The following is a 15,658-nucleotide window of genomic DNA, read 5'->3' on the forward strand; positions in this document are numbered from 1 at the left end:
CCAACTCTGAAGGCAGCAGGATGGAAGTAAGGGTGGCATTGTACGGTACTGCCACCCTTACTTCTGCACTGCTTCTGGCGGGGTGCTGCCTTCAGAGCTGGATGCCTGGACAGCAGTCACCACTCTCCGGCCACCCAGCTCTGAAGGCGGCACAGAAGTAAGGGTGGCAATACTGCATCCACCCTACAATAATCTTGTGACCCTGCTCCACAGCCCTCTTTTGGGTCAGGATCCCAGTTTGAAAAACGCTGGTTTCCCGCGTGAAATCTGCATAGTATAGGGTAAAAGTACACAAAAGGGGGAGACCAGGGGGAGACCAGATTTCACGGTCCGTGACGCATTTTTCATGGCTGTGAATTTGGTAAGGCCCTAAGTATAAACCAAAACTCAGCTTCAATCCAATCTTTGACTAGAGCTCCCTGTAACCAATCAGGCAGGAGGCGTGTCACTCCATAACCAACTAATGTTGCTTGTGTCAATTTTTGCCTTATAAGCAAGATTCACAGCTGCATGATCCGTCATAAATTGGCACACACTGCTGCTGAAGCAATATACTTGATGCAATTTTCTCAGCTGGAGGAGGTGCTTTGATTCAGCCACACCAATGAGAGAAAGCTTCCCTGTTTTTTGCAGGTTACTAATTAGTTCAATCAGTAGCTATAGCTTCCCAGAACTCTATTAACGAGAAGTATCATAGGTCCTATATTCACTTAAAAAAAAAAAAAAAAGAAATGTATTCTTAAAGCCTACACTAACTCAACTTGCTAACTCGTGTGAAAAATTAGGGTGGATAAAAATCAATGATTTAAAAAAAAATTGGATGTTTTTATTTAAATTGGATTTTTTTTTATAAAATGCTTTTTGAGGGAAAAAACCTATCTAAAGATAGTTTTAATTAAGATACATTATAGCTCAAAGATATCTCAACATGGAATAGGGATTATAACGTCTAATTCTATAGTATGAGACAATATATTCATGTAATGTTTAAGAAAAGTTTTGTAAATGAGTTCCAATAGTTCATGGATTAGGGACCCAATTTTATGGGGGTCTACAGGCTTCTGTATAGATTATTTAGGTTAATCTTTCTATCTACCCAATGGGACTCAGTGCTCAGCCTAGGAGATACCACCAGAGATGCTTAGTTTTGCAGTTCTCAAACTGTGGATTTGTGTCTCCAGAGGTAACATGGTTGTTAACAGCAACAATATTTTTAAATAAATAAATATATAGAGGTGAGAAATAACAGACCTCAGCCCTATTGTCCCTCTGCAAATTTGTACACAGAGTCAATCCCTTACCTCTCTCTAAAAGTGCAAAGTTTCAAAAAGTTCAATGAATAGAAGATAGTTGGGGGCGGAATAGATCTGGACAAGGAGAAGTCTGGAGATAAATGTGAGAAGCGGGGTACATATAATATTTTAACAAAAAAGCTATGTTTGCTGCTGAAGAAAAAAAATCCAGAATACCTAACGTTGTTGTTTTAGTTAAATAAAACAATTTAAACTGTCTGGTGATGTTTTCCTCCTAATACAACATGGCAAGGAAATCCTTCAAATATTAATGATTAACCTGTTGACTTAGAGATAGTTCACCTCCCAATGACTTCATAAATATCTGCTTCAATTACCTTTGGTAAATGAAATAACCAAACAATCATTCATTTTCTGATAACACACCTCTACCCTGCTATAACGCTGTCCTCGGGAGCCAAAAAATCTTACCGCGTTATAGGTGAAACTGCATTATATCAAACTTGCTTTGATCCACCAGAGCGCGCAGTCCCGCCCCCCACCAGAGCGCTGCTTTACCGCGTTATATCCAAATTCATGTTATATCGGGTCACGTTATATCGGGGTAGAGGTGTAGCTGTAAAACTAATCTGAAAAGTTTTCAAAATAAATCACTGTTTAAAAATGTATCGTGTGTACCTTCTAAAAATGAAACCTACATCTATCACTGAGTTGTGAAGAATATGTATTAAGGTTATAACAACCAACAAAAATGTATTTTTATGTAGCAAACCATGATTAAATCAAGTCTTCCTGACTAGTGATTTAAATCATGATTTAAATCAATTTGATTTCAATTAAATCCACTGTGTGAAAAATCACAATTGCCTTCACTAGAATTTACCTTGAGTTAATTAACTTAAGCACTGGAACAAATTGCCTCGGAAGGTTGTGGAATCTCTGTCATTGGAGGTTTTAAGAGCAGATTAGACAAACACCTGTCAGGAATGGTTTAGTTCAGCGGTTCTCAAACTGTGGGTCAGGACCCCAAAGTGGGTTGTGACCCCATTTAATGGGATCACCAGGGCTGGAGTTAGACTTGCTGGGGCCCAGGGATGAAGCTCGAGCCCCACCATCCAAGGCAGAAGCCAAAGCCTGAGCCTCACTGCCCAGGGCCAAAGCCTGAGACCCAGTGCACAGGGCCAAAACTAAAGCCCAAGGGCTTCAGCCTGGATGACAGTGCTCAGGCTTTTGACAGTGGAGCTCGGGCGGGCTCAGGTTTTGGTCCCCCCTTCTGGGTTGTGTAGTAATTTTTGTTGTCAGAAGGGGGTTGCAGTGCAATGAAGTTTGAGAACCCCTGGTCTAGTTATTACTTAGTCCTACCTTGAAGGAAGGGGACTGGACGAGATAACCTACTGAGATCCGTTCCAGTCTTACACTTCTATGAGTTCATAAAACTCGGGTTAAGAACACACTTTTTTATTTATTTATTTTGCAGTCAAGACAAAAGAACTTAGGCTTTGGAGAGTACCTTTAAAAACTTCCCTTGCTCACCTGGTATCTTTTTCACCCCTGTTACAGCAAGCACTCCCATTATCTAATGCCATTGCTTTTTAAATCTCTTTATTCATAAGCAATATGCTATGGTACTTCATGTGTTTCCTACGGGCAAGTAAATGGTTCACTGACTGCAGTTGGTGAATTGTTATACACATTAAAAAAAAGTTTAGTTAATTCACCTCAGAATATCTGAAGGGCTACATGTTGCCAAGAGACTCTTCATTTAATGCGTTTATTTAAAATAGTTTACAGTGAACAAGTCCACAATCAATCAATGTTCTGCATACCATATTGCTTGGGCCAAACTAATCTCTCATATCTTGCTGCCAGACCAGGAAATAATCTTTCATACTACACTGTTCTGAGAGATGCGGTTGTCATGTTTTTACTTCCCCTATTGATAAAATACAGTGTTGATTATCACTAAACTATGATGCATTTTGCGAGTAAAAAAACCGACACCATTTGGAACTCATGTCCAGCTTCATGTCTGTTTCACATGCTATATTACCTAGGGTTATCAGTTTATCCTCACAAGAGATTTCATAGAGAAGTTTTACTGTACTGTTATACAACTGTTCTGATCTCACAGGAAATTACAGTGGGTGCCTACTGTTTATTCTTAAATGGTATCAGTACAAAAATCAGCTGCTCACACATATTAGCAGACATTTCAATATAACTGAATTTGTACCTAAATTCATGGCAGAGCTAAAACCATTATGGAGCTGGTACAGCATAATATTGAAGAAAGCCAAGCTATACAAAAAGCATGCTATGACAAGAAGACAAGTGAAAGAGCTTTAATCTAGGTGTTTTGGTATTTGCCCCTACAAAAAGCATGAAATACTCTCATGGGAAGGTCCCTTTGAGGCGACAGAGAAACTGAATGAACTCACTTATCAAGTACAGAAACCCTATAGTCAGGATTTATCACAACTGTACATATTAACAGAGTGAAAGCTCACCATAACGGAGAGGCTATAGTCAACATGATATGCTATGCAGATGAGGAACACAAAGTATTGCCTCTCTTAGACTTAATGTCTGAAAGTAACGGAGAGAACCCTTTAGAGAGCATTAATTAAGAGCTAATCCCCGTAAAAAAAATAAAGGGAGAGAAGTAATGGCTGTGTTACAAAGTCGAAAAATGGTATTTTCTAACGAACCTGGTTTCACTTACCAGAGAGACCACCACATTAACACCAGTGATGCACACCTAGTAAACAGAAGGGCTTACAGGGCTACAGGGACAATGAGGGAACAGATCAAGAGGGAGATGCACACCCATTTTGGCCAGTCCAGATTTTAAGAAAGTATTTGAATTGATGTATCCAACACAAGCCTACGAGATGTACTGATGCAGACCAGGAAGAAACACCCCATTGCAGTTCTGAGCAAAAACCTGTCTCTCACTGAACAGAATTACCAGGTAATAGAAAAGGAATGTTACGCTATGGTGTGGAGTGTAAAACAGCTCAGATCCTTCCAACAAGTGGTTCAGGCTGTTAACGGATCACTCACCATTAATATGGTTCCAGAGAACAAAATGAACCAACTCCAGATTCTACACTGCAGCTTTGCAGGAGTATTAAACGTATTCAGGGGTTTGAGAACAAGGTAGCCGATGCCCTATCCAGAAAAGAGGGGGCAGAGGTGAGGCTCACATCTGATGTAATAAAAGGGCCGGGTGACAGGCAGAAACATCAATCTGAAAAACAGATGTTGAGCTGGAGTACAAAAGCAGTTCCTGAATACAAAGTTTTATTGCATCTACTGTGTTAAGTAGAACTGCTCAAAGCTGTATTCAAATGCCAATGCATCAATATGAATCAGGCTCTGAAATATTGATGCTTTACGCTAAAGGTCATGCCGAGGAACCAGAGTTTATTATGCCAATAAATAGTTTCAGACTATCCATTGCTAACATCCTGTTCCGATAGGTTTGATATCTTAAAGCAGTACTTCAAGACTCATTGACTGGTATGGAAAAATAGACAATTTTACACTAAATATGACCCAAATTTTGGCTCCAGGACAGTTACATGAAGGCCTAAGCCACAGTTATTAGCAATTGCCATTAATGGATAAAAATACTATGATGGTAGGTGAACCTATAATTTCATTCTGGAAGAACCACGTTTGTTGTCACAACCTTAAATAGACTTAAACTTAAAAAGTCGAACCTTTAAGTTTCCTTCTCCTGTAAGGAATTCTGAGTAGCCAGCATCAGTAGCTAGCAGTCCCACAAACTGCATTGTTGGCCGTTGCTGAATAAATGCTTCTACAGCTTCATCTGTAACATGCTTTCTTCCAGAAATGTCCAAAGACACAAGGTTAGGTAGGATATCTTTCTGTTCTAGTAAACGAAGTGCTATATCTGATGTGAATTGTTTGTCATCTGAAATATCAAGATGATTCAGATATTTTAGTTCTCTTAGAACATCCAAAATCTGTGTGGTCGTCATTTTCAAGCATTTCAGGTGGTGCATGGTCAGAGACTTAAGTTGATCCTTGCAGGTGAGGAGTGCAGTTATGTCAGTGACAGAGGTATTGGATATATCTAGACTTTCTAACCTTGGAAGTGATGCAACATCTGCTAAGTCTTCATTGTAGAACAGAACATTGGTAATGCTCAAAGCACGAAGACCAGACAACTGACTGAAGCATCTTTCATATGGGTCTTCCAAGGAGAGAGTTAATGAGTTCAGCACAAGGCACTGCAGGTTTTGTTGGATCCATTTATTGCTGCCAAGTCCACTTATGATGTCTGTGATTGTAATATCTGCATTCACTCCCGTAGCATCAAGTTCTACCAGCTTGTGATGGCAAAATGCTTTCCGGAAAGCCACTGCAGAGATTTTTGCTTTCCGGATACAAGCTCGTTTCAAGCGCATCTGGTTGCCTCGGAAGATGCCCACAGTTCCATCATTCAGCAGCCCTGTTGAAAAACAGCAATAAGTTTATGTTATATTACAGATTTTTTTGAAACCTATGGGGGAAAAACGACAAGGGTTAACAAGAATAACTGGTTCAGTTTACTGTTTGCAGTCAATGTAGTTATAATTAGGGGTCTACCAAATGCACAGTCATGAAAATCGTCTCACAGACCATGAAATCTGGTCTCCCCCATGAAATCTGGTCTCTGGCTGCCCAGCTCTTAAGGCAGTGCTGCCGCAGCACAGAAGTAAGGATGGTATGCCACCCTTCTTTCTCCACTGTTGCTAGCAGGCAGCATTACCTTCAGAGCTGGACACCCTACCAGCAGCCACCACTCTGCACTCTGCCTTCAGACCTGGATGGTGGGAGAGTGGCAACTGCTGATCAAGTGGTCAGCTCTGAAGGCAGTGCTGCCTGCCAGCAGCAGCGGAGAAGTAAGAGTGGCATGGTATTTCCATCCCGCCACCCAGCTTCAGGAAGCACTGCTGCCAGCAGTGGTGAAGAAGTAAGAGGGGCAAAACTGCGACACCCTAACAGGCTTGTGACTGACCCCCTTTTGGGTCTGGGCCCCTAGTTTGAGAAACACTGCAGAGAAATCACATATTTTTCACGAGTTGATCACGGCATAAATAGCAAATTTCACAGATGTGTTAATGCGTAATTTTGCCGTAATTTAAGCAGACCCCTAGTTATAATACAACATATACAAAACCTAGTCTGCTTCGTATAAAGCTGAAAATTTCAACTGGTAATTAACCTGTCTTTAAAAAAACCTTGAATTATGTTTGAGATGGACATTTTAGATTAAAACCTGCATTTATATGGACCTACCACAAACTTATGAGAACTGGTTAGAAATTTGACAAAAATTCAAAACATTTTGCTGAGATTCCTCCCACCCTCCATTTCCTGGCCGGTCCATATTGAAGGCCTGGAGTTTGATATTAGAAATTAAGAACCAGTTTCCAACCTGCTTTAACTATTTAAACAAAATAAAAAACAAAACAGAAAAGCAGAACTCTGTTACTTTTGTAAGTGGGACCAATACACTAAACAAAGCTAACAAAGCTCTTTTATGCATTCCTCATGCTCAGAATGTAGCAGTTGCTCAGAAAGAGATTCAATGTGAAAAAGACATTATCTGTGGGAAATGAAGGGGGATATGGTGGGAGATGAGGGAGCGAAAGAACAACAAATTTGGTAGCATGTGCAGTGTAACATGGCAGTAAAAAGAATAAATAAATAAAAAGGAAGAGGACAATCCAGTTTTGAACTACATATGCAGACGTCGGAAGGCCACAGTCCCCTGCAACACCCTGGTGAGACCATAACCCAAATATTATGTTTACTTCAAGGGCCCTTATTACCTGAAATATATTGAATGATTGGAAGGAGTTCAGAGATTTCTTATTTGTATAATTCCAGAAGCATGCTTATTGCTTTACAGGAAGCTTTCAAGAGCTCAGTTCCATTCCATTAGACCTGCACTTAATATATAGTTAGAAGAAAATAATGGTTTTGACAGTTTTTCGTAGTGCATTCCCTGGTTTGGTTTATCTTTTCAGCAAGGAAATACATTTTACGCACACTGCTTACTGTGTAAAATGAAATGAATGAAGGTGTTATAGCCAGATGATTTTAGATGTAATTATGCAGATGCAGGGTGGAACAGACAGACTTCAGTTAATTACTCCATGAAAGATACTATTAACTTTCTAATTAAATATCTGAGCATCTCCAGAAAGAGAGAGGATTAAAGGAATCTGATGAACTGACAGAAATAAGAACCCCAGCGAAAAGTGCTGACATCTAATTGAAAAGAAACATTAAACTGAGGTCATAAACATGGGACAAAGGACATTTTATCCACGAGGGCAGCTATCTATCCATCTATGATGCATTCAGCAGAAGTTGTAACAAAGCCAGAAGAGCAAAAATCCTTCATTGGAGATTAAGGAAGAGGGTTCATGTGGCTTCAGTGCCAGATTCTACTAGATTATAAAGTAGGGGCTGCAATGTCATATTTTAGTGGAAAACCTACAGCTACTGCCTTCAAAATAAAGATTTTACCGTGAAATGCCATAGTCTGCAGCAGTCTATCAGCCACTTCTTGGGGAAATATTCCAGGCTCCTGCAAGCACAGTGTTCCATCTTGCCTTTCTGTACAAAACTTCTCTAGGTCAGCAGTCAGAAAATTCAAGCAGATATCAAGTAAAGTATATGGAGATGCCTCCTCCTGTCGTAAGCAAAACACAACCAAATTACTGAGACATTTAGAGTTAAATCAAAAATATTGGCCATGAATGATCAAGCCATTTATAAACATAGTATTTTGGTTCCAGTCAGTGTTTTGTTAGCACAATCCTCATCACTAAAAGAAAGGGTAGCATTACAAAATCTGCTGAGGGGACACCCTATTACAAGGGTGGCCAACCTGTGGCTCTTGAGCCACATGCGGCTCTTCAGACATTAATATGCGGCTCCTTGCATAGGCACCGACTCCGGGGCTGGAGCTACAGGCGCCAACTTTCCAATGTGCCAGGGGGTGCTCACTGCTCGACCCCTGCCCCTGCCACAGGCCCTGCCCCCATTCCACCCCTTTCTGACCCCTCCTCTGAGCCTGCCGTGCCCTCGCTTGTCCCCCTCTCCCCCAGAGCCTCCTGCACACCACGAAACAGAAGGTGATCAGGAGGTGGGGGAAGGGAGGAGGAGGTACTGATCCGCGGGGCTGCCGGTGGGTGGAAGGCACTGGGAGCGGGGGAGCTTATGGGGAGCTGCTGACATATTACTGTGGCTCTTTGGCAATGCACATTGGTAAATTCTGGCTCCTTCTCAGGCTCAGGGTGGCCACCCCTGCCCTATTATCATACATTCAATTTTAACTATTAAATCTCTCACTTTGCATCCAAAGAAAAACATCCTTTTAAATGTAGTTACTATATTAAATATGATCCTACAGTAATTTAATGGAACAGCAACATCATCATAATGCAGTATGTTTTCATTCCCCTATTCCAAACAAAAGAGAGGATGTTTAAAAAGCATTATATTCAAAAGAAACACCAAGCTCCCACCATGGTGGGAGTCTGGTGTAGAAACTATGCTTTTGTTGGATACTGGTATATCATCTGCTGAAGTGCAAATCTGAAGTGCTGATTAGTTTATAGCAAGGTGGATTAAAACAGAATAATTCATTTTTAAAAAAATCAGATTTTTAATTTAAATATATTTTTCTTTTTATAAATAAATCTGTTTAAATTTAAAATTTGAAATTATAACAACCAATGTTAATGCCTAAACATCATATAATCTTAAAATCATTTAAATAAATAACAAAAAATAATACACTGCAATAATGAGCTCTCTTCATATTTTTAATCAGTGTTGCTTTTTTAAATATATACAAACTCGTGAGGAAAACATCTTTAACTGTGAAGGTCAACTCAAGTTTTATAAATGTGTCACAATTTCATGCACTCCATTAAGTATCTATATTATTCTCAATCTTTATAATGGAGCAAACATTGACATTTCACAAATGCACGTACTTTCAATTTCTGTTCTGTACAAAAGCTTTTGCCTTCATCACTTTTAGTTTAGCAGCAGATGCAGAGGGAATACTTTGTTAGTTTGGATTAGTTCATTCAAAGTTGAAAAACTACTTGCCATCTGAGAAAGCAGGAAAGCTTGTTTTCCTCTTCCAATATATAAATAAAAACCAGGTAGGAGACAATGAGATCTACTAATTCTAAAATCTGGAAGGAGATTAGATGCGAAAATACCTTTGAAAATCTGACCCAAGGATGCAGATAATTCCCTAATTATACTTAATACTACTTTTGTTTTATAAGTCAGTTTGTTCTAAAAGAAAAATATGTATTGACAAACTTATTTCTTATGTAACCAGCATATTTAAGGCAGTTATATTTAACTAATACAAATAATTTTAAAAATGTTTGTTTATTTTTAGTTTAATCCCAATTTCCATCCAAATGCAGCTTGACACAAACCAAAAGTAGAAAATTATCTAGTGAATAAGAAATGCATCATTCACCATTTCCTAATGTGATAAAAAATGTAAAAATTAAGAATCTGAATAATGTATGTGGACCTAGATCTATCTACGCATTAAAGCAGTTAGTGTGTCCTCCTGATTAGCAAAAATTTATTCAAAATTTAGAGTAAAGGCTATATTTAGATGCAAGTCAACATGTTTTAATAGTTATACCAACCAATGAGACTAAAATTTTCTTTAGGAAAATTACAAAAAAGTACAAATGCAAAACGAGATTAAAATAAATGCTTTAAAACAAGGTTTCCTGATTGCGGATTTAAATCAACCCACGCTGCTTCAAACTTATGAGAAATGAAGAGCTGCAAGTTTAAAATAACCTCAAAGTAAGGGGCAACATTCTATTAAAACAAACTGATAAATGACAAACGGTATTTAAGTACAAGATTAAAAAGGACTGAAGATCTGTTCATTACTGTACAAAGCTGGCACTAAGTGACAATTTTTATAGTCTTCTTTTAAATCATAGCCAACATTTTTTCACCTTGTATTGGAATTATTATTATTATTGCAGAGTATTACCATGACATTAATTTAACCCTAAATTCCTTTATTAAATCCAAAGGCCAAATGGTATTTATACAATTGCGCTAAACATGCCTAAAAAGCCTAAATAATAAGCAATTTACTACATCCAAACAGTAGCAAAGTTTATAAGCATTTGATCAAGATACTTACAAACAGGCTAAACCTGGAATGCTTAGACCTGTACTTGTTGGCTTCAACATAATCAGGCAGATATTAACAATGAACCCTTTAAGAGTTTACCTTTTATACCCTTCAACAAACAAGTGATATTATTGCCAGTTACTAACTTCAGCTAAAAACCAATTTAAGACAGTTCACCCTTATTTCCAGTCTTAATCCACATAAGATTTACAACTGCCTTTCCTTTCAAGGCCTTTGCTCCCCTCCTTCTTGCTGACCAACGGTTTTTCCATTGCACCTTGGTTCCCAGAGGCTTCAGTGCTGGTATGTGGGTTGGGAAGGGTCATGGTAACTCATTTTAAGACAGATTCTTTTTGTCTTGTTTAAAACTATCCGCAGCCACCCCAGTTGTCAAAGGCTTTAAAAAAGCTTTCCCTTATCTCATTAGTTATTCTTTGAACCAGACATTCTCCCTGCTTTATTCCTTCTGTCCTTATAACTCAGTATTTTCAAGGTCTTCCTTCTACTCGCTAGTCAAGGCCCTTCTTTACAACACACACACACACACACACCCACACCCTCTCTCTTCCTTAACCAAACTAGCCCTAACTGTTTAATTTTATCTTTATCCTGCACATAGTACTACGGTATTGCAAAACATATGCTTGGGTATATCAGTACAAACGGCAAGACAGGGAATAATCATGAGCTCTGAACTTCTCTTAATAATACATAATCTTAATCTTTTAATATAGTTTTTCTGTTCAGTCTTCCAGTGCCCAATAACTGCCTACTGTTTTTAATCAACCAGATTCCATCATCATAAGGAGTGACTCTCAAACATTATGAATCATTCTCAACACTAACAACAAAGAATGCTGAGTGACTAGTACATGCTCCCCTACGGTATTTTGAAAATAATGGTGTCAATTTTTGATACATCTTAAACTCCAAAAGCAATGTTATTTTGCCTTTAAATTGAATGTTCTGGCTATATTTGTCTTTTATTCCTACTTTATGTGGCTTCCATTCTCTTACTTCATCTGCCTCATATAATCCTCTTGGTTAAGTCATTAAGATGTATCTTTTTATAAACGAACTGTTCCATGTACTGTCCAAGTACTGCATACTTTCAGGAACTTCACCATACTTTGTCCCATCTTTAACCAATCCCATGTAGTCAGCTAAAAGATATTTTAGTTTAACACAGTTGAGAGTTGCAAGCACAGGGCTGGGCACCAGAAACTCCAAATTATAATTCCTATTCAGACAAACTTCCTCTACTACCTTTGATTAGTAACTCAAAATTATCTGCCTCAGTTTCCCCATCTGTAAAAGGAAAACAATTCTTACTTGCCTCACAGGGGACTTGTAATGCTTAGAATTTACAAAAATGCTTTGAAGTATTGTTATTGCACTTTATTGCTAATTAACTAGTTTTCTTCTAAGATTTGTTGGACATCACCAGTAAGCAATAAATTTTGGCTACATCTGTACTCAAAGATATGGGGGGGGGGTTGTCTAGACTCTTTTGCTTCTTTATGATATATAAAGGATGTCTGAAAGTCTTCTGAACAGAATTTTGGCTAATCAATTAAAAATCACTTCTCTTTAAAAGTAGAGGGGAAAGAAATTGTCTCTTTATCCTAAAATTACTTAATACATTGAAGAGCATATAAAGATTGTTGATTTTCAATCAAGAATCAGCATATCAACAGCATATGAAATCTACTCCCATTTAATATAAAGTCCCTTGCTCATGTCAACTCCAGTGCTTGTAATTTGCTGCTTCAACATCTGACAGAGGCAAAACATTGGTGATATTAATTGCTTTTGGCACCTTTCCATTCTTTTTGCAAGAAAAGCTAAGTACTTCTGTGTATCAGTGATTAAAGTTCAATGATGTTATTAGGCTTTGCTGATGGACCAGTAACTGAAATAAATTGGGAAGATAGGGGTGCAGATTAAAAAACAGTCTGTGATCAGAGATGAGCCCAGACCAATACCCTAGATCTAAACACCCCTGAATTTTAGGGGAAGTTCAAATAAAAATATCAAAACTTCAGCCCATCTCTAGTCTGATTCCATTCAAAATGCTTATTCTTCATGCCAGAAGGGCATCCAACAATATCCATTAACTAGGATTAATTACACACACACACACACACCAGTAACACCACACATCTTTCATGAACTTCATTGATTCCCATAGTGGTAGGCATTAGGCTGTTTGCACTGCTTCTGTAAATCTCTGGCAAGATGGGAGGGAGCTTGGGAAAGTTTTAGGGACAATACTGTTTTCAGTGTTCTAATGAAGTTCCTCAATAAGTGTCGGGGAAAAAAAGTGACTCTTCCTGGAATTCTCTACTGTTGTAATGTGACAATGGGGACATGCCCTATAACTATTTTATCAGAGCTAGAAGCATTTCTAATCTTCTAATGTACTGTCCTTTTCCTTAAAAGGGACATGGACATGTTCAAGATCTTCTGCTAAAAAGTAATAGAGTCTTTACCTGTATTTACGAACACATGAAGTTAGAAGTGAAATAATTTTCAAAATTTTACTTTTCTATTTATGCTGTTAAGTTTTTGCATTTCACTCAACTTGGAAAATGGAAATGAACTAGTTTTCCTTTTGTTTCCAATTAATTTCACTTTCCAGCTCTCATGCATCAACATAGTGCTGTCATGTTCAAGTTGTAAACACTGCCTAGGACTGTTTAAATCTGAACAAAAGCTGTTTTATATAGAAATATACGTAAACATTTTTATTGAAATGTGTGATTAGACTTTTGTATACACCACCTAAATTATCTATCTAAACTACTTGACAGAGTCCCTTCAATCTCAGTACTTTTCCATCCTGTCAAGTTCATATACATAAAAGTCACAAGGAAGGCAGTCAAAGAGATAAGCAGACCTCATGTGTCTTCTGTGATGTACATCTGAAAGAGTGATATATTTATTACCCAAGATACACAACAGCATTATACTGATGCAACCAAGAGTGACTATAGTTTTGCCTTATAAAGTAGAATAGTTTTCTTTAGCTTTTTAAAAGCTTTTGTTTAAAAACAATGAATGAATATTTTAATAGATTTTTTTAAGCATGAATAACTATGAAAAACTATGAAAAATTAAATTTTAATTAGTAGTGTACGTTATAAGTTAATAAAATAAACGGCATAGATTTCAGCATCTAACAAGCAACCAAATGAACGTGGCAGCCTGAAGCATAATGCCTCCTTCAATCCAAGTTCCTCTGATTATAAGCATGTAACTGAGCTTCTTGGGCAGGTTTGTCACATGCAGCAAAGAATTCTCACCTCCACAGATAAAAATAATTTTTTTTTAAAAAGGAATATTTAAAATTTCTGCTTCCCACCCTATCCTAATAAGTTGTTGATTACAGCAAGAAAATGTTTTGCTGCATATAAAGTTTCAATATTTAGAGACAGTTTACAACGGGCCACTTTGCATTCTTGAACTACAGAATCCTAAATCCAGCAAGTCCTGTATTAGTTTAAAATTAATGAAGAGGATTACTTTATCAAGAACTTGAACCATGTTTTTCCTGAATTTCTTCTGAAACAGCATAATGTGAACTACAATCACATACATCTATGTACTGTTTACTAAACCAACAAGTATATCTGACATCTTCTGTCAGGCTGGTGTAGCCTATTCCAGCAGAAAAGCTAGCTTCACTATCCTCAATAATGACTTCATCTGCTCCTTTCCAAGCCCTCATATCTCAGACTTATTTAAAAATAAAATCTTCTGTACAAATAAAAAGTAGCCTTTGCATAATTAGCTTTTATTTGATGAACGACTGTAAAAGATTTGAAGATTTTTCCAGAATACTGATAGCTCCTTATCTTTCCATTAAACTCTTTCTGAGAAACCTGTATCAACTTTGACAGCAAAATGTGTTTGTTCTGATCACAAATGCCCTATGACTGCTGCTTCGTTTTGGTCTCCATTACAGAAGGGGATATGCTCCATGTTTATCATTTGTTATAAATATAAATAGCACAGTGCTTTTTAAAATAGAAGATACAAATGCCAACTTTCCAACACAGCAGAACCACCTTGATTCAGTACTGTTGATCCAAGGACACAGATTTACTAAAAACCAAGTATTCCCTTCTTTGTTTTCAATGCCCATATTGTCAAAAATTTAAGAGCAGTCATAACTGTAACAGTAAGATTTTTTTCTTCCTAATAAGAGCTAAGTACAGAGGACTTTGAGCATCTTATCTAAAAAGAGAAGAAGTTCTTTTCCTCTCCATTTCAAATTAAAGGTGACCTTACATTTGGTTTCTTTAGGAGCTCTTGATGTGGGACTTGTGGGAGAGGAGGTGTGCCCTGATACATTCACATCAGAACATAGTTGCACCTGAAAGCAGAGTCTACATGCATAACTAGTTTCAGAGTAACAGCCGTGTTAGTCTGTATTCGCAAAAAGAAAAGGAGTACTTGTGGCACCTTAGAGACTAACCAATTTATTTGAGCATAAGCTTTCGTGAGAAGTGAGCTGTAGCTCACGAAAGCTTATGCTGAAATAAATTGGTTATGCATAACTAGGTTGATGCAAGTGTACTTATCCGAACCTAACTTTGTAGCGTAGACCAGGCCTAAGTGAGGGCTTAATACCATGTTAATGTATACTAGGGAACTTTCAGCATGCATCAGCAGGATCCACATAGGCTAGTAAGTGTGCAAAATGCTGGTGTGAACTAGAATTTACACCCCAGCTAGTATGCACTAAAGCACCATGTAAACAAGCCCTGAAAGTCACCCAACATTTTAAAACAAGCGTTCTTAACGATCTGTATTTCTAACATAGAAACAAAGGGAAGTAGAGTATAACCATACATCTGAAATTGTGAACTAGAGCTACATTTTAACAGTACATTAGTTCATTGACCACGGATCTAACTGTATTTTGCAGAGTTGGCAACTTAGGCCTAACATTATAACTAAATTACTCTTTATGAAGATTTAATTAAAAGATATTTAACTGTAAATTACACGGATATTAGAAGCAGTCTCACTCCCAGTCCCCAAAAACTAGATTTTCATGTAAAAAATGCACTGCATTTTAAAACTCCCCCTCCAAAACTCCAAATCATTTTAATACTAGGGTGTTTCTTTTAGCCTATAAAGACTTAAGCTCTCCAGACATGATATACCCAGGCAGCTG

At 37.8% G+C, this 15,658-nt stretch overlaps 1 protein-coding gene across 4 annotated transcripts in view; it reads right to left on the reverse strand.

Annotated features, from left to right (window-relative positions):
* Positions 1–15,658, reverse strand: part of LOC140916278 (protein zyg-11 homolog B) — a 48,044-nt gene that overhangs the window by 23,189 nt on the left and 9,197 nt on the right. For 3 of the 4 annotated variants that reach the window (XM_073357683.1, XM_073357681.1, XM_073357684.1), the window contains 2 exons: positions 7,803–7,968; positions 4,979–5,733 (listed from right to left, as the gene is read on the reverse strand). In XM_073357683.1, coding sequence (XP_073213784.1) covers positions 4,979–5,733; positions 7,803–7,968 — 921 coding nt within the window. Of the gene's footprint in view, positions 1–4,316; positions 4,419–4,978; positions 5,734–7,802; positions 7,969–15,658 lie in introns of those variants that run through there. The other variant, XM_073357685.1, reaches the window with a different exon arrangement.

Source organism: Lepidochelys kempii, chromosome 8 (genome assembly GCF_965140265.1).
Source record: "Lepidochelys kempii isolate rLepKem1 chromosome 8, rLepKem1.hap2, whole genome shotgun sequence".
Classification (NCBI taxonomy): domain Eukaryota; kingdom Metazoa; phylum Chordata; order Testudines; family Cheloniidae; genus Lepidochelys; species Lepidochelys kempii.